We start from the raw sequence: 22,977 nt of genomic DNA on the forward strand, positions 1-22,977 counted from the left end.
TGCTGCCACTTTCCTCGCGGGCGGGCGGCCTCCACCCTCAGCCCCACACCATCCGCCGAGCGCGGGGTCGGTGGGCCGGCCGGCTTGTCTCCTCCTCCTCCCTCCCCACCTCCTGAGGAGGCGGCCTCAGCCGCCGTCGTGAGGGGCGGAAGGAGCCTCCGCAGCGAGCACGGACGAGCGTGCGCGCGCGCGCGCGCTCCGCCCGTCCCTCCCCCTCCACCTCCTTTCGCCTGCCTCCCTCGGCTCAGCCATGTCCCTCAAGCCATCGCCTCAGCCTTCGCCCGCCGCCGCCGCCGCCGCCGCCGTAACAGCAGCAGCCGTGGGAGCGCCGCCGCCGCCTCCTCTGCAGCCGCTTCAGCAGACGACGGCCACCACCACGACGACGATCACGACGACGAGCCAGCCGGCGGCGCCGCCGCTGCCGCCACCGCCCCAGGGGCCGGCCCAGTCGGCCGGCAGCAGCAGCAGCAACCGCAAGCCCCTCGGTAGCGGAGGTGGGAATAGCAGCGGCGGAGCAGGCCCCGGCCCGAGCGGGATCCCGGCTGGAGGAAGCGTCGGAGGCAGGCAGAATCTGGGCAGGTGAGTCGAGGGGCGAGAGGGACGGGGGGGGGGCTTCTCCCCCTGCGCCAGGCCTAGCGGGTTTGACGGGCGGGCCTCGCCTGCTTTCCTGCCGGGCTCGCGGCGCTTCTCTTTCCCGCTGCCTTCCGCGGCTACCTGGGCGCTGGAGGGTGGGAAATAGGGTGGCCAGGCCCGGTCGCGGCGGGTAGGCGGGTGGAAGGCCTTGGGCGGCAAGAGGAAGGCAAGACGCTCTCGGGACCAAGCCGGTCCCTGGTAATATTTATTTTTGGGTGTGTGTGTGTAGGGGGGGGTTCCTCCGCTTTAGGCCTCTTCCCCCTCCCCTTCATCCCCAATAGATTCGGCGCCGGGCCTCGTGCATAAATGCCCGCACATGAGCCCATAATTAACAGCGATCGTAATAAGTAGCGCTTTCCTCGGAGGCGCCGGGCGGACGTGCGGCCTCGGAAGGGCTGCGATCCTGCGGCCGCTCTCTTTGGGGAGGGAAGCGGGACGCAGGCTTGCTTCGGAGTAAGAAAAGGGAAAAACAAAAAGGGGTCACGCGGTGGGATTCCTCTGCTGGGCGCTTTGCTGGCTGGTTTCTCCTTGAGGAGGGAGAGGAGTGTGCGGACCCAGTAACAGACATGGGGGCATATGCTGTGCAAATATTTGGTAAGGAGGCTGGCTGAAGGAGGAATATTGCCGCCTTTTGTGTGTGTGTGTGTCTCTGTGTGTTCGCGCCGCGGAGAGGCCTATCTGGATGGTTGTGATTGCGGCGTTGATACCTTTCTGATTAACCTGCCTTCTTCCCGTAAAGGACCAAAGGCAAATAAATGTTATGACTGATCATTCGGGGAGAAAGGGGCTGGGGCTGCGGAGAGACTAGGTGAAAAATAAAGGGAACGCGTTGCCTGAAAATAAAGAGAAGCTCCCCCCCACCGCTAGTCGTTGTAGAAATAATGGCTAAAGAGTGTCTCTTTTCCTCCCAAGTTCTCCTCTATAAAAAACTGCATAATTGCATAACAGGGTTTGGGGGGCATGTAAAGATAGAGGCAAGGGTGGCATTGTTTAAAGGGAGCACTTGTCATAGGGGAGGGGGCAATGGAGGTTGCCCGCTTTGGAAGTTTGGGGGGGGGTGAGAAGGTTTTGTGAGTGGCATCACTTTCCCTTGCATTGTATTGAGGGGGAGGTGTTACCTGGAATCTTAAGAATGGGGGGGGGGATGTAATCATTCAATGGCTGACTTTGACCTGGAAGAAACTGTGTTTTAGGGGTGGGAGGAGAAAAAGGGATTCCATGTTCCACATCCCCTCAGGAAAGGAAATGGGGGACCTCCCCCTCCCCACTTCAGCTGGCCCAATGTTGTGTGTGTGTGTTGGGAGTTCCCAGGCGCAGCAACTGGCATTGCCCGGGGAAGGGGGGGCATAATGCCTTTCATGGAGGGTGACAGGGGCAGGACATCGGGCAGAGGCAGGAAAAGCAGCTTGGCCTCCATGTTGGACAGAGGCTTGAGAGAGAATACCGCATAATAGTATTTTGGAGAGGGGGGTAAAGGAGGAGAAGCAAGCTGGGATGGATCTTCTGCTCACACTGCCAGAGGGGAGGCAGAAGACCTTTCCAAGCTTTGGGCATTGCTGTGGGGTGGTGGGGGAGACTAGGGAAGGACAATCCAAGTAGGACCCCTCCTGATTTTGTGGGAAAGCATTTTTTTTGCAAAGGGAGGGAGGGAGCAAGAATTGCCAGGGAAGGCGCGCACACACGGGCGCTGCAACCAGCGAGCTGTGACAGTAGAAGGCCTCTCCTCCCCTCCCCAAGGCCGAGGCTGCAGCAAAGGCTGGCCGGGCCTGGAAAGGACGTTGCTGCTGTCGTAAGTGTCACTCCAGGGTCTAGGCCTTTGGAGTTGATCCGTTGCCTTGTGATATGTGTGAGAGTGGGGTTGATTAGCAGACGTGTGTGTTTGTGTATTGGGGTGCCTGCCCTTCAAGACTCACAGGCAGGAAACTCAGCCTGGGCAGAGGGCACCCGGTTTGCTGTGAAGCAGGCCCCTGCCAGCCAGCCTTACCCAGTTGCTGCAGCCTTGAGTGCAGAGAGTGACCATTTTATATTGCAGTTGAGGTTCTCCCCCAGCTCCACCCCCCAAATGATCCTGCCAAGCCTCATTGCCCAAACCAGGGGGTCCTTCTCTTAAAACAGGCCTCTTGGAAAGGGAAGAGAAAAGTGATTCAGGAATGTGTGGGACTAGATTTCCCATCCAGCTGCAATAAGTATTTTTCTGTTACGATTTTCAACACTAGATCTAATATATTCAGAGCAGCGGAGTTTTTATACAAACTGGTACAAAACATTAGTGTTTCTTACAGTATTAAAATTATGCAATATAAGGTGCATAGGCAGAAATGTGCATTTGTCATATTGAATCGTGTGCCTGCAGGAAGCAATATAACTTCGGGCTAAGCAACTTGCTGTGTTGTCTCTGGAACAATGTATAAACAGAATTTGTGGTGTTGCCAAGATGTGTTTAATACCCTTTAAAGTACAGTACTGGCTTCCCCACTTCTTTTTGCATGTTTTATTTACCCAACTACAACTCTGATATCAAAAGAACAGTCACTTAGAAGAAAGACCAACAGAAGTCGCTCAGACTTGCTTCAAAGTAAAGGTGCTGAGAGTTCTAATCCATGGGTTTTGTTTTCATTTAAATTTATTTATTTATTAAATTTGTATATCGCCCTTAACCCATAGGTCTCAGGGTGGTTCACAACATAAAAATACAATATAAAAACACAAAATACATGATAACAAGAACATAGATCAAACCAACAAACCAGTAATGCCCTTCCCCCTCTTTCTATCCTCTTGCAATTTGGACGTTTCTTTGACAAACTTGCTTCTCTATTCATGAAAGCCAGAGCCTTCAGTTGTGCAGAAGTACATTAGATACTTAGATCAATAGCAAGAAGGCTGAACTGTGAACCAGGAAGTCCCCAGTTCAAATGTTGCTTCTGGTGGCCTTTGGCAAACTTATTTCTCTTTTTCTTTCTCTCACTCCACCCTGTCTATAATAGGAGGAGGATTATATTGGTTGTAAGTATTCCTGAGATAATGACAAGTGCTTTAGAGAGTTCAAAGCACCATTTATAAATATTCTCTTTTAGATCATGGGCATGGGGGGTGTCTGTTACCCAGGACTGCATTTTGTCACATAAACTTTTTGCAGACTATATAAAACTGACACAACCAGCATATCAGCATATCTTGTACAGTTGGTGCATAACATCCAAAACTCACCGAGATGTAGCATTGAAATGTAGAGTGCCTCTATTTCTCTTTTCTGTATGAGTGAAAAATTACTACACCTAGTGGATATCAATAGTGCAGTCCTCCAGAACTTGCTATACTTCTTAGATGGGAGACGGGGGGGGGGGGGTAAATAGGAATATTCTTGGAAAGGGCATAAGGCAGGACCTGTTTGATTTGTCACCCACTAGTGTTTGAAATCCCCTGGACACATTTTGTGACTGGTGTGGGTCCAGTTGTGACTACATGGAGATCTCTAGATGCCAGGTTGGCGACTGACCCTCCAGATTTCTTAAGCAGGTAAACAGAAGAGCTGCTTCACTGCATTTATATCCCACCTTTTTCTCCAAGGAGTACATGGTTTTCCCCCTTCCCAGTTAATCCCTACAGTGACCCTGTGAGGTAGGTTCAGAGGCTGTGACTGACTCCAAGGTCACCCAGTGAGCTTCATGATTGAGTGGGGATTTGAACCCTGATCTCGCAGGTTCTAGTCTAACACTATTTTTTAGTGTTAAAGAAAAAGATTTTTTAAAACAATACAAATTGCCAATACATAGCCAATTACAATTTCCCCCCTTCCCCCCCATCCCTCCCTCTCCCACCCTCTAAGGACTTCCCTCAGTTTGTACATATTGTTTTCTGCATGTTATAAAATTGTACATATCATTGCCTTATTTATCATATGTTCTACTAATAAATTGTGGATGTTTATTCAAAACCTGCCAAGGAGTCCAGATTTTGTTGTCTTTTTAAATACCATAGTTTGTAAAAAGTTCCCATTCTTCTTTGAAGTCACAATTGTCCTCCTCGCGTAGTTTATATGTCAACTTTGCCAACTCCGCATAGCTCATCAGTTTTTCTTACCATTGTTCTTTCGTTGGGATTTCCTCATTCTTCCATCTTGGTGCTAACAAGACTCTTACCGCTGTTGGAGCACCTAGCCTAACACTCTAACCACATCATCACACTGGCTTCCTGGAGTATTTCTTCTATGGGGCAAATATATAGATTAAGTAGGTACATAAATATGGGGGAAGCAAAATGTAACTTAGGGAAGGATCTGAAATATTTTGAATTATGTTTTATTCTAGATTGCTTTATTTGATATTTTCTGTGTTGTAAACCACTTTGAGATTTTTTTCTTCAAAATAGAAAGCAGTATAGAAGAGAAATGAATAATAACAACAAAAAATCATTAAAATGTGTCTAGACATTCTGTTGTGATGAGCATAGGCCAGGTTTAAGGTGCCATTTAGCTATTAGTTTACATATCTGAGTTTCTAACACTGGTCACCCCTTTTGAAATGTGATATGTGTGAGTACCTGTATAGCTATTAATTCTAATATTAAGTGAGGTTTCAACAGAAATAGCTCATTTTTCTTTCACTTCTACTTACCTCTTTAGTTTGCTGAAATTATTTTTAATAATTTGAATTTTCAGTGGTTGTGATCTGTTTCAGACAGATGTGGAAAAGCAAAATCTACAGATTGAAAGAGTTGTTTATGAGTCAGTTGGAAATGTTGCATGAACTGAGGATTAAAGCACCTGTTTAGAATCTAATTTGGGTTTCTAAAATGGGCTTGTGTTCTGTACCTCTGTGTGGAGACCTTACTGGATGCTGATAATTCTGGCATGCCCCTGATACCATGTTTCTTTTAAATATGTACTGTAGAGTGTTTGAGAATAGTGACTACTGGTCTTAAGTTATTGAATGCCTTTTATTACTCTTTATGCTACAATACTAGTTAATTGTACAATAGAATCCTGCTGAAGTGAAATGTCCTGCTGCTGTCTGTTTTGAAGTAGTTTTTTTTGTATTCAAAATGTGAATGAATATTCCATTTTTATCCAGTGGAGATAAATTCTGAAGGAAATAGGTATGTACATCAGCTTTTTTGGCAGAGAACAGGAATGCCTGCTGTGTTCAACCTGTTAGCCAAAAAGGAGAAAATATTGTAGAGGATTAGAGGATTTCCCAGTATCATTATTAATCATTTTGGATATTCATATTAATATTAGCAGACGGACCCCGAGAGCTGCTATAGACACACCCAAGCATTTGTGGTGGTGGGGTGGTGGTTGTTATATTAAATTTCTATTAATGCCTTTCATTTGAGGATCACAGGCTGGTTTACAATATAAAAACACATTAATACACAACACAGTTACAAACACAAAAAATACCACCATCACCCCAGTTTAAAAGGTCGTATGTTCTTTAATTAGCCAAAAGCCTGGGAGAAGAGGGATGCATTTGCCTGGCACCTAAATATATGTAATAAAGTTGTCAGGCGTGCCTCCCTGGGGAGAGCAGTCCACAAGTGAGGAACCACCTTGGAAAATTGCCCTCCAGACCCCTCATGGAGGAGGCACATGAAGATGGGCCTCAGATGATCACAGGCTCCTTGACAGTTCATGTGGGGAGATGCAGTCCTTGAGGTATTGTAGTCCTGAGCAGTAGTGCATACTGCTTCATCATTCCTGCTCTACTTCTCTCCTTAGGCTGGTGGGGACAACAAACTATGTGCCTTGGTTTGTTGCCATGTCTGAACTAGGAACATGGTTTATCTCTGACAAATCACAATCAGCAACAAACTATAGGAATATAAGACGCTGTCTTAAACGGAGTCAAATGATTGGTCCATCTAGCTCAGTATTGGCCACAGCTCTCTCACGATTTCAGACACGGGGTCTTTCCCAAACCTACGTTGAGTTGTAACGTTTGGCAAGCAGAGCATATGGTCTAGCAGTGGTGTCCAAACGTTTTTCAAAGAGGGCCAGATTTGAAGTGAAGGGCTGTGAGGGCCGACCAAAGTTGTTGAGGTGGTGTTGTTTTTTGGATTTTACCCCAGGAAATAAACTGCCACAGGGGCTGGATTAAACCGACCAGTGGGCTGGATTAGGCCCCAAAATGGACTTTGGACATGTCTGGTCTAAGGTCATTCCCAAATACCTTGTTCACAAATAACAAAAAGAGATGGTCAGTGGCTTATTAGGACCAAGCAGTGTTCTAGTGTTCACTGCCCAATTGCTCCCACTTTGCTCCTTCTCCTCATATGCGTAGTAACAATATACTATGAAGCTTGGTGTCTATTGGTTCTTTAGTAGTCTATATGAATTTTTAATACACCAACCTAAACGTGTGTTTGGTTTGAAATTCTAAGAGCCCAGCCCAGGGGTGGGAGGAGGAGTCCAGTTACCTGGAATTGCCCCATCCTTTCAAATATCATTTGAATAAATGTACTTGCTTTCTCTCTGAATGCATAACCTTCATGAGGGTCTATTGTGTCTTTTGGATTGGGGCTGTTTGCTCACCTGAGCTGTTTAGAGGCTTGATTGTGCGTTTGTGAATGTGGCCATGTGCTGTGATAGAGGAAGTGATTTGGGGGGAGGTGTTAGCAGTCAGCAGCAGTTCCAGAATCATAGACTTGGAAGGTAAAGGTAAAGGGACCCCGACCATTAGGTCCAGTCGTGACCGACTCTGGGGTTGTGGCGCTCATCTCACATTATTGGCCGAGGGAGCCGGCGTACACCTTCCAGGTCATGTGGCCAGCATGACAAAGCCGCTTCTGGCGAACCAGAGCAGCACACGGAAATGCCGTTTACCTTCCCACTGTAGCGGTACCTATTTACGTGCTTTCAAACTGCTAGGTTGGTAGGAGCTGGGACTGAACAATGGGAGCTCACCCCGTCGCAGGGATTTGAACCGCCAACCTTCTGGTCGGAAAGCCGTAGGCTCTGTGGTTTAACCCACAACGCCACCCACGTCCCTCAATGATAATCCATTCAGTGGATTCGTAACTGGCTGACTGACGGAACCCAAAGGGTGCTCATCAATGGCTCCTCCTCATCCTGAAGAGAAGTGACTAGTGGGGTGCCACAGGGTTCTGTCTTGGGTTCAGTCTTATTCAACATCTTTATCAATGACTTGGATGATGGGCTTGAGGGCATCCTGAGCAAGTTTGCAGATGACACCAAATTGGGAGGGGTGGCTAATACCCGAGGACAGGATCACACTTCAAAATGACCTTAACAGATTAGACAACTGGGCCAAAGCAAACAAGATGAATTTTAACAGGGAGAAATGTAAACTATTACACTTGGGCAATAAAAAATAAAAAATGAAAGGCACAAATACACGATGGGTGACACCTGGCTTGAGAGCAGTACAGTACATGTGAAAAGGATCTAGGAGTCTTGGTAGACCACAAACCTGACATGAGTCAACAGTGTGATGCAGCAGCTAAAAAAGCCAATGCAATTCTGGGCTGCATCAATAGGAGTATAGCATCTAGATCAAGGGAAGTAATAGTACCACTGTATTCCACTCTGGTCAGACCTCACCTGGAATACTGTGTCCAGTTCTGGGCACCACAGTTCAAGAAGGATATTGACAAGCTGGAACGTGTCCAGAGGAGGGCAACCAAAATGGTCAAAGGCCTGGAAACAATGCCTTATGAGGAACGGGTTAGGGTGCTGGGTATGTTTAGCCTGGAGAAGAGAAGGTTAAGGGGTGATATGATAGCCATGTTCAAATATATAAAAGGATGTCATATAGAAGAGGGTGAAAGGTTGTTTTCTGCTGCTCCAGAGAAGCGGACACGGAGCAATGTATTCAAGCTACAAGAAAGAAGATTCCACCTAAACATTAGGAAGAACTTCCTGACAGTAAGAGCTGTTCGGCAGTGGAATTTGCTACCAAGGAGTGTGGTGGAGTCTCCTTCTTTGGAGGTCTTTAAGCAGAGGCTTGACAGCCGTCTGTCAGGAATGCTTTTATGGTGTTTCCTGCTTGGCAGGGGGTTGGACTGGATGGCCCTTGTGGTCTCTTCCAACTCTATGATTCTTTAATCTAGGGCTAGGGCAACCCCCCTGCAATGCAGGAATCACAGTCAAAATGAACAATACATCTAAACAGGGGTGTTTAGCAGGGGAGGTTGAGCTGCAGGCCCAAAGTGCTGTCTTACGGTTTGTGTAGGACCAAGAGATATGGACGGCAAAGGAGCTGCTGCAGGGACCTGTGACACCTGTGCCATGTTTGTTTCCTGCCTGAGAATGTGCAAAACTACACCTGCGCCACAGTGATTGAAATTAACTGGTTGCCAGTCGGTTTTTTTGCGACTACCTCATGAACAAATTGAGATATCCAGTTGTATCATTTGCTATTGAATCCCTCTTTTTTTGCCTACTTCCCATGAAGACTTTTGATATGCTAAGCAAACTGTGAAGAAGCTCTTTCACACATTTAAATGGATTGCTTTTCTCTTGTGGTTGCAAACAGATGGATTGCAGGACATGGGGCAGCAGGGGAGAGCTAGCTGTTTTGCTTCTGATCACACAGAAGATAGTCACTTTGGAGAAACAGAACTGCTGTGTGGGAAACACCCTTTAAAGTTGACCATAGAAACAGAAGAAAGCTGGAATGGAATTGTATGATCTTTTAAGTGCAAGGGATGCCATTATGACCTATCAACATTTTATAATTCAAAGCACAAGTGTTCGAAATTAGCCAGGCCCCAGGCTCGTTTTGCACCTGTCTATTGGCCACTTGAGACCAAGTGAAGATGCCTGGGCACCGCTGACATCTCCACCTTCTGGAGGTGTATGCCTGGGGGCTCATTGGACCTTGACTGTTTTCATACACAAATACCTCATCCTGTAGAATTCTATCAATTATATTTAATCTGCACAATCGGATTGAATTTTTCTGTGCAGCCTGAGCAGGAGCAGTGAACAACATTATAATTGTTGTAGTTTGTTTTTGCTTACCTTACCCCCACTGCTGTCACATGGAAGATGGAGCAAGCTTGTTTTCTCCTGCTCTGGAGGTTAGGACCCAAACCCATTGATTCAAGTTACAAGAAAGGAGTGTCCAACTCAACACCAGGAAGCACTTTCTGAGGGTAAGATCTGTTTTGACAGTGGAGCAGACTCCCTCGAAAGGTGGTGGACTCTCCTTTTTTAAAGCAGAGGTTGGATGGCCATCTGTCTTGGATGCTTTAGTTGAGGTTCTTGCATTGCAGGGGGTTACGCTAGATCAAGCATCCCCAAACTTTGGCCCTCCAGATGTTTTGGACTACAATTCCCATCTTCCCCAACCACTGGTCCTGTTAGCTAGGGATCATGAGAGTTGTAGGCCAAAACATCTGGAAGGCCGCAGTTTGGGGATGCCTGCGCTAGATGATGCTTTGAGTTTCTTCCAACTCCACAATTCTGTGATTATCCTCTATATTTGATATCAAAGATGAAGTTGGTGTCTCTCTTCTTGCAATCATTAACTAAGCTTGATATTGTTGCCTTGCTCTTTTGGAATGACAAGGAAATGTGCTCTTTCTAGCTGTTCTTGAAATGATGACGTGGCCTTGAGAAACCCTTCCTGCCCCAGCCGGTTGCTAATTAATATCTTTACAGCAACGTCTTGAGACTGATACCTGCGGAGTACAAATGAGCTATTGCCTACAAGGTGGTAGAATCCCCCCACCCCACTGCCCCAGTAAGGGACATGGGAAGCCAGTGAGTTTGTTCTGAGTAGTGTGGAAAGTGCAGCTGTTCACTATTTTAGTATCACAGATCTTGAAGGTGGGAGGACATGGTGATGAGTGAGGGTGGAAGAGAAAGACTTGTTTTGTTGGCAGAGCAGACTGAAGGGTATGGTTTATTTACCCTAGGCAAAAAGGGGCAGAGAGAGATCTGAATCCTTAGTTCTTTGGGAGGGAACAGGAAGAACATACGTGCTAGACAAATTCCCAGTTGTCTTAGTCTCTGCTCAGTCTTTGCTGGTTCCTCACTGCGAGAAGTGAAGTTACAGGGAACCAGGAAGAGGGCCTTCTCCATAGTGGTGCCCTCCCTGTGGAACACCCTCCCTTCAGATGTCAAGGAGATGAAAGAATTACACAACTTTTAGAAGACATCTGAAGGCAGTCCTATATTGGGAGGTTTTTTAAGCTTGATGTTTCTATTAGGTTTTTCGATATGCTCTAGGTTGGCAGGAGCTGGGACCAAGCAACAGGTGCTCACTCCGTCGCGGGGTTCGAATCCCCACAACAGGGTGAGCTCCTGTTGCTTGATCCCAGCTCCTGCCAACCTAGCAGTTTGAAAGCATGTCAAAGTGCAAGTAGATAAATAGGTACCACTACAGCGGGAAGGTAAACAGCGTTTCCGTGTGCTGTTCTGGTTCACCAGAAGCGGCTTTGTCATGCTGACCACATGACCTGGAAGCTGTACGCCGGCTCCCTCGGCCAATAACGCGCGATGAGTGCCGCAACCCCAGAGTCAGTCACAACTGGACCTAATGGTCAGGGGTCCCAGAATGCACCCAGAATGGCTGGGGAAACCCAGCCAGATGGGCAGGGTATAAATAATAAACTTATTTGTCGTCTTCGTCTTCTATCCTATGACAAAATCTGGACAATCTCTTTTCCATACACAGAAACAATTGTGTTAATATAATCTAAGGAATGCTTAACTCTAGAAGAATACTTAACTGAACACTTGACCAAAAAACGATTGCAGAAGGGTAGTCATGTTTTTACAACAAGAAATCATTAAGGAGCTTGTGGCATCTTAAAAGACTGGGATTTACCAAAGCATACATTTTTGTAGATGGGATTTCATTTCATTATACGCATGAAGTTTATCCTCTGCTGAAATGTAAATATACATATGGGCGGCAGTGGTAAACATTGAGGGGAAATGTCCTGAACTGCAAAAATTGCAGTCTGTAACAATTCAGTTGTACTAAAATATATACAAAATAAACAGAGTTGACCACAGCAGCAGTAATGAGTGATAACATAATCACCAAACAAACAAAAAAACCTGGGACAACTGCATTTATTTATTTATTATAGATAGGAGGCAAATGGCATTCTGCTTTTTACAGAAGAAACACAGATTACAAAAAGTTAATAAAATACATGACAATATCAAGGTAAAAACCTATCAAGATAGTTAAAATACTTTTCATACAATAAAAACAGGATATAAACAGAATTCAAGCTTTAACAAGCTCACCTGAAACCAATCAAAACCACTCTAGGAAGGAAGTTCTGCAACATGGATACTACTATAGAAAACAACCCCCGTTGTGCCCCAGCTAATTGTGCTTCTGAAACTGATGAGATGCATTGCAGGGCCACTGATGTTTAATGCATTGGGTAGGAAGAGTTGTGTGGCATGAGGGAGTCCACCAGAACTCCTGGACCAGGCTTCCTCAACCTCTGCCCTCCAGATGTTTTTGGCCTACAACTCCCATGATCCCTAGCTAGCAGGACCAGTGGTCAGGGATGATTGGAAGTGTAGTCTCAAAACATCTGGAGGGCCGAGGTTGAGGAAGCCTGTCCTAGACAGTTTGGAGCTTTATACGTGAGTAATGATTGGTAACAGCTATAGTAACCCTTGATCATGGGGTGGGGGAGATCCAAGTGTCTTTGTAATCTTATTTAGGAATTGATACCCCTTAAACAAAGGACCAGGTCAGGCCAACAAACTGCTTCATTGCAAAATATGCTTTAGAAAACATCTGAAGGTTCAGGGAAGTTTTTAATATCTGACATTTTATTGTTTTTTATGTTTTGCTGGAAGCCACCCAGAATGGCTGGGGAAGCCCAGCCAGATGGGTGGGGTATAAACAATAATATTAATATTTATCTGATGTTGGTTCTGTATTCTTTTCAGTCCCTATTTGAACATAATAAGCCAGGCACTTTGTACCTGCCTGCTGAACTCAATAGGATGTGCAAACCAAGTTTAAGGAAGGAGGTAATGATTGACAGTCATGGAAACGTTTGCCTAGGACTATTTTGAGGAAAACTGTGGTTTATAGAGTTTTTGCTTTCTGTTCAGTTGTATGTTTGGCATTGGCTGCATTCAGACAACCATAAGCCAAGATAAACTAGGAAAATTTCTAATTAATAAGCGAATATATGAACAAGCTTTTTACTCACTCAAATATGTTAGGTTAGAACTAGGAAACCATAGATTTGGAACAAGACAGGATCCTAAACCATGGTCTTTGTATGTCTTGGCTGATGTAGTGTGTTGATTGATGTGGTGTTTGGATATGGGAAAAATCCCCACTCAAGATTTTGCAGAGCTGTGGATAAGTCATCTGTGGAAGGAGGTCTTTAGCTCAGTGGTAGAGCATCTGCTTTGCATGAGGAAGGTAGAGCTGGGAATGTCCCTTGCCTGAAATCCTGGAGAACTGCTGCTAGTCAGTGTATACAATACAGTGGTACCTCGGTTTAAGAACAATCCAGTTTAAGAACAATTTGGTTTACAAACTCCGCAAAACTGGAAATGAGTTTGAGAACTTTGGTTTGAGAACTTTACCTTGGTTTAAGAACGGAATCCGAACGGTGGAAGGGCACCGGCGGTGGGAGGCTCATTAGGGAAAGCGTGCCTCAGTTTAAGAACGGTTTTGGTTTAAGAACAGACTTCCGGAATGGATTAAGTTCATAAACCGAGGTACCACTGTATTGAGCTAGATAATGTCCCACCATCTTTCACCCTTGCAGAATTGTCATAATGGTGATGATCCTCAGAGCTCCGTGAAAGAAGGGGTTGTGCATGAGATTATTGATTTGACCCCACCTTCTGCATAATACTACACAAACACTTTAAAGTATGATAATCAGAACTGATTCCAAAATGAGTTTGAGGCTTTTTATAAAAGAATACTGTTTTACACTGTATTTGATTTGTTCTTTTTGTATCTGGGGTTTTTACCAGAGAGTAAAGATCCTAGTTGCTCCTCTGTTTACACAGAAATACAGTGGACGTTCGGGTCGCGAATGTGATCCGTGCGGGAGGCACATTCGCAACCCGCAGTGTTTGCAACCCACAGTGCCACAATCGTGCGGGTTGCGATTCGGCACTTCTGCGCATGCGCAAAGCGTGATCTAGCACTTCTGCGCATGCACGAGCGCGAAACCCGGAAGTATCCCATTCCGGGACTTCCGGGTTCGATGTGGTGCACAACCCGAAAGCGCGCAACCTGAAGCGGCTGTAACCTGAGGTATGACTATGTTTATTTTGAGCTCAGGCCTAAGCTCATTACCGTACGTAGCCTGAACCCCCATGTACATAAAGAGGCCTTGGATTTGCCACATCGTTTCACCCCACTTTTTTGCCAAAGCTTTCATGCCTCTGTAAATGTAGAGCAGAAGGAGGTACATCTGAGTCTCCTCCAACATGAGGCATAGTTGTCAGTGCTATGTGAGAGCACAAAGGTAATTGAAGAACAGGCCTGAATGCACCAATTTGTATTGTATGCCAAACTGGTCAGGAGTAATACAAGCTTATTCATCAGGGCAGAAGGTTTTGAGTCTTGGTTGCAACTAAGGGAATCCATTGACAGACTTTTTAAAGAAACGCCTCTGCAACAGCTCCTGGGTGTGAACTGAAGCCCTTCTAAGCTTACACACTGTGTTGTGTCTAATGACTTGGCAACTCAGTCACTAAGGTTCTCACTATTTAGTATCACTGTCCTAAGGGTTGATGTGTGCCCCTGTGGGTTTAAAGGGGATAGTGGCGCCCTGCACCATGGCATGTGACCATTAGGGGCGCCCAACAGTGGGAGTCCGAGACCCAGGGGGTGCAATGGGGGCACACCACCCTGGCAGCATTTTGGGAAAGGGTGCCATTGTGGCTGCCCCCCCCCGCGTGCCCCGCGTCTTCCCGGGATGCACGCCCCACCCCCATGCAGCCAGCCAGTCGAACCCGGCATGCAAACACAAGGGAGGCGCAGTAACTTTAGCAGCTGTTTTTGTAACTTTAGCAACTGTTTTTGTGGGTGTTGTGGCCCTTAAGCACAAGAAAGGCCTTGCATGCCCTCAGGAATTTCACTTCACTACTCAATGATTTAACAAGACCAGACATACCTAGCTAATTGAGAGCTCTTCGAAGTCCACTGTGTTGTTGCTTGTGTAAAGGACTTGAAGATAGCTTGAGCAGAAGGAACTAATTTGTAGGTACACTGTGGTAAGAGCAGAAGAGAATTTTTCCTGTAGCTTCACTGCATTATCAGCTTCTAGGAAGCCATAGCACGCAAGTTTGTAACTGCTATATGTAGCCTTTCTCCCAGCTGGCAGTATAAACTAATGCTCACAAGATCTCTAAATAATCCAGAATAGCTGGAAGGTAGTAATGTTAGGCAAATGAGCCATGTGACTTATATGTCTTTGCAATGCTTGCTTTATGCAACGATTGTCACTTGTCGGTACAGTCACTGTTGGCCATTAAACAAAAAAAATTAGAAAGGGACCAGTATAAAGAAGTGGTGGCTTGCAACAAGTGTACAGATGTGCTTTGAAAACGGGACAGGGTGGAATGGGGTGGGGTGGGCTTATGCGCGTCCCGGCAGAATGTTTAGGTGCCTTGGAACACAACCCCCACCCATGCAAATGGGGAGTTGCACATACAGTATGTACATTGGTGATAGTTACCAAACAATAATAATAATAATAATAATAATAATAATAATAATAATAATAATATATTATTTATACCCCGCCCATCTGGCTGGGTCTCCCCAGCCACTCTGGGCGGCATCCAACAGAAAAATAAAACACAGTAATCTATTAAACATTAAAACATTTTAAAAGAGTGTTAGACAAACTCATGGAGGAGATAGTGATTGATGGCTTCAAGCCATGATGGCTATGCTTTTCCTCCACTATTGGAGGCAGCAATGCTTCTGAATACCAGTTGCTGGAAACCATACGAGGAGAAGGTGCTCTTGTGCATGGCTCCTGCCTGAAGGTTTCCCACAGGCATCCGGTTGGCCATTGAGAATGTGATGCTGGACTAGATGGGCCATTAATCTGATCCAGCAGGCTCATGTTCCTATGTACACACATACTTGATTCATTAATAGGTGAAGTAAGAATTTAAAACACTCCAAGTTTGCTGAATCAGATCCCAATCTGTTTGGATTTTTTTAAAAAATTGGAAAAACCTACATTACTAATTACTAACACATGTACATATTTAGGTGGCTCTTCAACCAAAGTTCACAGGGCAACATACGAAAATTACAATAAAGCCATGGAACATAGTAGCAAAGATATCAGATATATTGTGATCCATATGCCTGAGCATTTTATTGCTTAGATAAACAAACTACTGTATACTAATGAACAGCTTATCAGAAATGCACATCTAGGTCTCAAAGAAATCACATGCAAGTTAGAAGTAGGGGAGAACTCTTTGTTCATCTTCGAAAAGTTTAAAAACATGCAAAATTGGGGGCAGGGCGCAGTTCACAAAATAGCTGAGCATTTTTCTCACATGTATAACAATCATACGGTAATACTTTCTTTGTTACTGCTCACAACTAAAATGCAGCTAATTAAATCTTTTAGCTTTATACATTCATGCATTTTGACCTGTTTGGTTTTTTTTTAAGCAGTAGCTGCTTTGTATTAAGGCTAGTGTGCTTTTTGAGGTGATGGGACCCCAGGGGAGAATGAGGTACTCATATTCAAATATCTGAGAGTTTTGCAATGGGAGAGGTAGGCAGAGCTTGCATAAAGATAGAAAGTGCTTTGTTAATTACCAAGCTTTATATATCACCCTGGTTATCAAATAACATCAGATGTGTGCAAGCAGAATTATGCTTATGCACTTAATTTCTCAGAAAACAATTTTGAAAAGTACTCAAGTACTGTATGTAATTTTCGTTCTGTACCTTTATTTAATGAATTTGTTGTAATTTGAACTGTTTGACATTGTCTGGTTACCATTATAGAATCGTAGAATTGCAGTGTTGGAAGGGATCACAAGGCTCATCTAGTCTAACCCTCTGCAATGCAGGAATGTTTTACTCAACATGGGGCTTGAACCCACAACCCTGAAGATAGTGTCTCATCAAGTTAGCTATCTTTCTTGGTATGTTTTTCTGACTCCCCCCCCCCCCCCCCCGTTGCAAGTCAGAGTCATATGTCCCAGATCACATGTGGAAATGTACATAGTGGGTCTATATGCAAGGCTTCAGGGAATTCTAGAACTGCCATTAAAATCAATCACTTTACTGTTTTTCTGCTGTTATATCAGTGGGAGAACTGATCTAATAGTTTTAGGTTACTAAAATATCAAGATGTCTCTTCTGTAGGCATTGTGTTCTGCTGTGCCGTAAGACTGCTGCCTGTCAGACTCATGATGACCTGTGTTGAGTGAGTTAGTCCGATGAGTAGATGGTTCTGACTTGCAGTAAGGGGTTAAGATTGCTTGGCTTTTTGGTATTCCGACTCTGCTTTTCTTTGATGAGGAAATTATTTAATTTCAATATGTTTGCAATGAACTGTTTGAGTGCTTTCCAGTTTATTTCCCCTCCTAATAGATGGGGGCGGGTGGGCAGGGAAAGTTGCTTTGAGTCATATCTTTAGGTTATAATTTATTCCCCTCCTCCGCTTGTCTATTTGGGAAGTTAAAATTTCTGTCACCATTTTAAAGGTTGCTTATTTTTGTGACCTTTTTAAAAAACAAAAAAACAAAATATGTGTTGAGAAACGCGCTAGGCAAATCTGTTTATTAGGGAAATCATCAATAGCTGTAAACCCTACAGTACACTTAAATAACACTTGATTTATATGTGGTAATGTTCTGGACAACAACAGAGAAGAATGGCTGCAAAAGTAGGGTTTTTCCATCCTTGTTTCATACTACAGTCATACCTCATGTTGCGTCTGCTGCGGGTTGCGTTTTTCATGATAGGAATGCGGCAGACCCGGAAGGGTTTCATCGCGCATGCAGCTTCGTGCATGCGCAGAAGCGCTCTATCGCGCTTTCGCACATGTGCAAAAGCACCACTCAGGGTGGGGACTTCTTGGGGTGCGAATGGCACCCCAGAATGGATCGGGTCCGCAACCCGAGGTACCACTGTATAGTGAGGCATTCCATTCTTTTTGGAAAGTTAAATTTCAGCTGCCTAAACAAGCATCTTTTGTTTTATTTAGTCTCTTAATTGTCTTTATTAATTGCAGAGGTCGCAGCAGCGGCAAAAGTCTGCCTCAGCCTTCGGTAAGTACATATTTTAATATGTTATATTGTGGTTAAACTTTGATGCACACCTGTTAATTAGATATATTGAGTGTGAAAGGCAGAACACAAAGCTGTTTTACTGTTTGGAATAGTTCAAATGATCTTTTATAATAAATATGTTAGCTTCATTGCAATTGGGTTTTCCTTTGGGCCGGATCAGACAATAACCTCTCCTTGAGCCAATCCATTATCATTTGGGTTGGATCGGATAATGACCTCTCCTTCATCCAGTCCATATGGAAAGGAGAGTGAGGAAGACTGCCAAACTAACATGCCAGTCCTGCCGCAGATGTTCACATGTGGCAATTTCCTAGTTGGATAGGAAGGGCAGGCATGCTCTTGCTTCTTTCAACATATAACTTGTGTGGGATGGATCAGAGAGAGGTGTTGTCTAGCCAGGCCATTTGTCACACTCTGGTGGAATGCAACCTGACATTCTCAGACAAAATTATACTTGGGAGTATAAAGCACTAAACTGACAAGTTTTCTAGATATTTTTGGCAACTAGGCAGCACACAGACAGAATAATTTAAACCTGTTGCTGGTGACAACACCTAAATATTTTCATTCTTACTTGAGACTAGAAGCACCAACCTCTCCCTCCTACAGTGATATGATAATATTTTATTTATCAGTTCTTTTATTGCATTTGTAATGTGTTAGGTTTGTTTCTAGGCTGTCTTGGGCACCATATGCAGAAAGGTGGGGCTCAGGTTTATTTTATTTTTTAATAACAGATTTTTAGAGCATTTAGAATTCTGTCAAGTATCTATAAGAAAATGCTGATAAAAGCAACAAACTTTGAAAATAAGTAATCATAATAAAATTAACAAAATATAGATACAATCAACAGAGTTTAAAAACAAGTTTTCTTAAATTAACTTTACCCATCTTGATAACTGCAGTAGGGAGATGTGCAGAATTGGGTCTGTATATTATATCTCTGTTCTGTTGTTTCCCCCTACTGGTTTCTCACCTACTGATGAGAAATCAAACCTCATTCTTGACCATGGCTTTGACCACCTCCACTTGGTTTCTCCTATTGAGAAACTTTGGGAAAGCTATGACATTAAAAAGTAGTAGAAAACTGACATAAATATGTAGTCATTTTGATGAAAAAAAATTGATGTTAGAAACCTTTTTCTCTTGTTGTATTTTAACAAAATATATTGCCTAAGAAGCTCAAGGTAACCCAGCTGATGACCATAATACACTTTTACTGAGTTACCTCCTAAAATGCTTTCTTAGGTAAATGAGTGATGTCACAAACCTAATGTACTTCAATGTAGAGAGGGCTACATGACACCCAGGCAGTAGGAGACAGCTGGTTAATTAAAAAGATTACAATGGAGCTTTCGTCATTCTTGTTCTCTGGTTCACAAGAGTAAAATTGATGGAAGAATGGAGACAGCTTCCAATCTAGAAGCTCTGCCTTCGCTACACATGTGTATGTGCAGACCCACGAAAGGCAGCTGCCTGTGTGACATTTCACATTTGGTAGGATCAGAAGCATGCCATGTACGTTCTTTTGTAATGAAAAGTGTGCGGTCATAAGTGAGGAGCCAAATTGTAAAAGAAAATTGGTCTTGGAATCTATTTCGAATTGACTTTAACATAGCTTTTTTAGACATGTCCCTGTGAATCTGTACTTATTGTAGAAGTGTTAGCTTTTAAACCAGCCTTACCCCAACCTGGTGCTGCCCTCCAGGTGTTTTGGACTACATCTCCAACCATGTGCCATGACCATGCTAAATTATAGCTGGAGGGCACTATGTTGGGGGAAAGCTGCCTTTAACTCACAAGTAAAAATTGCAGTGCTTATTCTTGTCTTTCCAGGATTTCAAAGCATTTTAATTTAATCTGTCTTGTTGGAGCACAAAACAATAGGGAGGTTAAAATAAGCCTGGCAATGATTAACATGCAGGCGTCAAGCATGTTGGAGGCAATTTACAGGGTTCTGAGTGTACTCTGTGAATTTACAATAGCAACTCTACGGTTGTTTCCAACCAAGTCCTCATGTGAGCAGCACAATTTCAGTTTGCATAACAGAACCTTTCTTCCCTCTCCTTTCCCTGCACCTCTCAAAATCTGCTTTGGGGTTCTCTCTCCTCCCCCCCCCCTTTAGTGATTTGTAAAGCTGCTGGTGGGAGCCTCTTTTGGCTGAAGAGCAGGCTTTTAAAATATCCCTAAATTCCCTAAAAGTTTAGCACTAATTTGTTACACTGTTTTACATATCACATTGTTTTTCAATAGCAGCTATGTATTACTGCCCCCCCCCATTAGTTTTTATATCAAACCTGTTCTATAAAGTACTGAGCAGTCAAGCAACCAAATCTTTTTTGATTGGTCATTCAATCTCTTTTCAGCATTTGGCGATTGATTTGTCAAATGAATGGGGTGTGAACCCAGTGCTGTTTTGATTCACTTTGACTAACCCAGTTATAATTATTCCAATGGCTTCCTGGCTCTTCTCCACTCCTCCCGCCTGGCCCGGCCCACCAACAGTCTTGATTTTTTGTGAGTTGCAGCTGTGCTTTGATGCCTAATGAATTTCCCCCCTCTTGTTTCAGATTTCTTTCCCTGGTATATATGCGAATATGCGGATGGTTCACATTCTCACATCAGTTGTCGTAAGTTTATAACCAAACATTTCCCAGGGGATTCTTTACTTGTAACAACAATGTTAGAGGAGAACTTAATGGCTTATTTTTAAAATAACTATTAATTTACATTTTTAAGTGGGATGCATAAAACCAACCCACATAAAATACTAAAAATACTAAAAAATACTAAAAAAGCATAAAACTAAACACTACCTTACTATTTCTAGTTAGGACATTTGTACACTGTCTCTTTAATATGAGGTTGGCAGAGTGTATTTCTCCCTACTCCCCCCACCCCCCAGTAATCCTTCCTGAAACCTGGTTCCATTATGGAGGCTCTTACTCTGCCACCTGAGAATAGGTAAGTAGTCACACAGGGGAGGGTTTTCTGGATTGTGATAGGGAACTGATCTCTCTGGAGAGGTATGCCTGACTTCCTCCCTCCTGTCTTTTAGGTTTCATCTTATTTTTTTAGTATGATGCCGTGACTTTTAAACTGCTGTTGGTTTGCTTTATTACTGGGTGGTTTTGCATTAAATTATATTTATTTCTTGTCTTACTTTTGCATTGTATTGATTTTATTTAAATAGCCTCCATACTTTAATAAAATTAAGTCAGCAAAGAGTAAGGGGCTCTTATTGTGTTGGAACCTGATTCCCTTTTGCTGTTGGAATTGTGTTTTTGTATTATTGCCTGCACCAAGCTTTGAGGGGTGCGCGCTATAAACCTTAGTTGATTGAGGGCTAGAGTAAGAGGGATAGAGAATCAACTTAAATGTGTAGTGAGATTTTGTATAGTTATGTAAATTACATGATGTTTCATTTCACTTGTGTGCAGTCCTTTGTATACTAACTCCTACATTAAAAGGGAATTCCTCTTAATAAGTCTTTTTTCTATCTAGGGATCAAAATGTGAAGTCCAAGTGAAAAATGGAAATATATATGAAGGAGTTTTTAAAACTTACAGCTCTAAAGTAAGTGTGATTAGCTTTTTGTTCTGATCCTGTTGCCTATCCTCATTTGGTATAGGTCGGAAGTTTGCATTGGGATCTAGCCTTTTTGGTTTTCCCTTGATGCCCCAATATAGAATTAATTATTTTGGAGTTCATGGTGTTAAGAATTCAGTGGTTTTATTTGAATACTTCTAAAAACTCGCAAGCAGATGAAAAAATTGAGTGCTGGGTTCAGTAGTGAAGTTCATGCATTCATGCACTCCATTTTTTAAGCCCATGTAGCAAGTAAGCTGTTATTTTTGATAACGTAGGAATGCCATCTGGATTCTGTTAACTGGCACCTTGTAATTTTTCTTTTCTTAAACTTTGTGTTTGCATTGCCTTTTGAGATGTATGTAAAATTTGCTGGAGCAATTGTTCCCAAAGGGGCTGGCAGGAGAGGGTGGCAAGTGTGGCAGGAAGATTCAAGGACAATCAAATGAGAGTTTGTCTCAAATTGAACCTAATATAAATGAGATTTCCTGGCAAAAGTAAGCTCACACCTCTCATCAAGTTTGCATATATACTTAAGGTATATACATAAGAGGCTTGTTTATAATTCGGTTCTGGGAATGATTCATACCCATATGTAGCTGCTTTGTTTTATACTTTTTGGATGCCCCATGAACATATTATAAAGTAGTTGTGTTCGGGTTCAAAATCAAGCACTGCTAGGAGTTGTTTCTTTTTGTTTTCCAATGTATTTCTTAGCAATAAAAATGTTTGTGTGGCGTGAGCAAAATTTTATTCTGAAAGTGTGGCCCAGAGGAAAAAAGTTTAAGAACCACTGCACTAGAGGGAAAGAGGGGAGGCTATTGTAAATTTAAAAGGTAAAGGTACCCCTGACCGTTAGGTCCAGTCGCAGACGACTCTGCGGTTGGACACTCATTTCGCTCTGTAGGTCAAGGGAGTCAGCGTTTGTCTGTAGACGGCTTCCGGGTCATGTAGATTAGGAAGATTTAAAAAGCCTTCTCTTTTGGGCAGTCTTTTGAGCAAGGTAAAAATACTTTGCTGTCTATTGATGTGCTGTCTATTGATCTGAGCTGATCAGCAGGTTGTGTGAGTAATAATGTATCTCCAAGCTTGCTTGTCACATTATGACCACATGCCTGTTGGTTCATTTTTCTCAATTTTTACATTTGTGCAGGCTAAATATCTGGAAACCCCACACTTATTTAGAAGATTTGAATTATGTACATAACTTCCACTCTCTTCAGACAATGGATTGCAAATTAAAAGCTAGTTCCATTAGCATATCCTCCTCTGTTTCTCTCCAGGGCAATTTTCTCAATCTCTCTACTGTTAATCTTGGTTTTGTGTTTTCTGTGCACTAGTTCACTTGTGGTTAATGGAAACCCTTAATATTTTTTTAATAAACCAGAGACTGAAGCCATTGTTTGAAGTGGGTTTATAAACCACAGTTGCAAGAGAGCCTGATACAAGTTCTCCATGGTTTGTGTTGGCATTCATGAAGCATATATTAATGGTAAAAG

The 22,977-nt window shown here is 43.5% G+C and overlaps 1 protein-coding gene across 6 annotated transcripts in view; it reads left to right on the forward strand.

Annotated features, from left to right (window-relative positions):
* Nucleotides 1-207: 207 nt before the first annotated feature.
* Nucleotides 208-22,977, forward strand: part of ATXN2 (ataxin 2) — a 58,005-nt gene continuing 35,235 nt past the window's right edge. For all 6 annotated transcript variants that reach the window (XM_060276342.1, XM_060276346.1, XM_060276344.1 and 3 more), the window contains exons 1-4: nucleotides 208-579; nucleotides 17,833-17,869; nucleotides 20,461-20,520; nucleotides 21,395-21,466. In XM_060276342.1, coding sequence (XP_060132325.1) covers nucleotides 251-579; nucleotides 17,833-17,869; nucleotides 20,461-20,520; nucleotides 21,395-21,466 — 498 coding nt within the window. In that variant the 5' untranslated portion in view covers nucleotides 208-250. The remainder of the gene's footprint in view (nucleotides 580-17,832; nucleotides 17,870-20,460; nucleotides 20,521-21,394; nucleotides 21,467-22,977) is intronic.

Source organism: Zootoca vivipara, chromosome 6 (genome assembly GCF_963506605.1).
Source record: "Zootoca vivipara chromosome 6, rZooViv1.1, whole genome shotgun sequence".
NCBI classification, from domain to species: domain Eukaryota; kingdom Metazoa; phylum Chordata; class Lepidosauria; order Squamata; family Lacertidae; genus Zootoca; species Zootoca vivipara.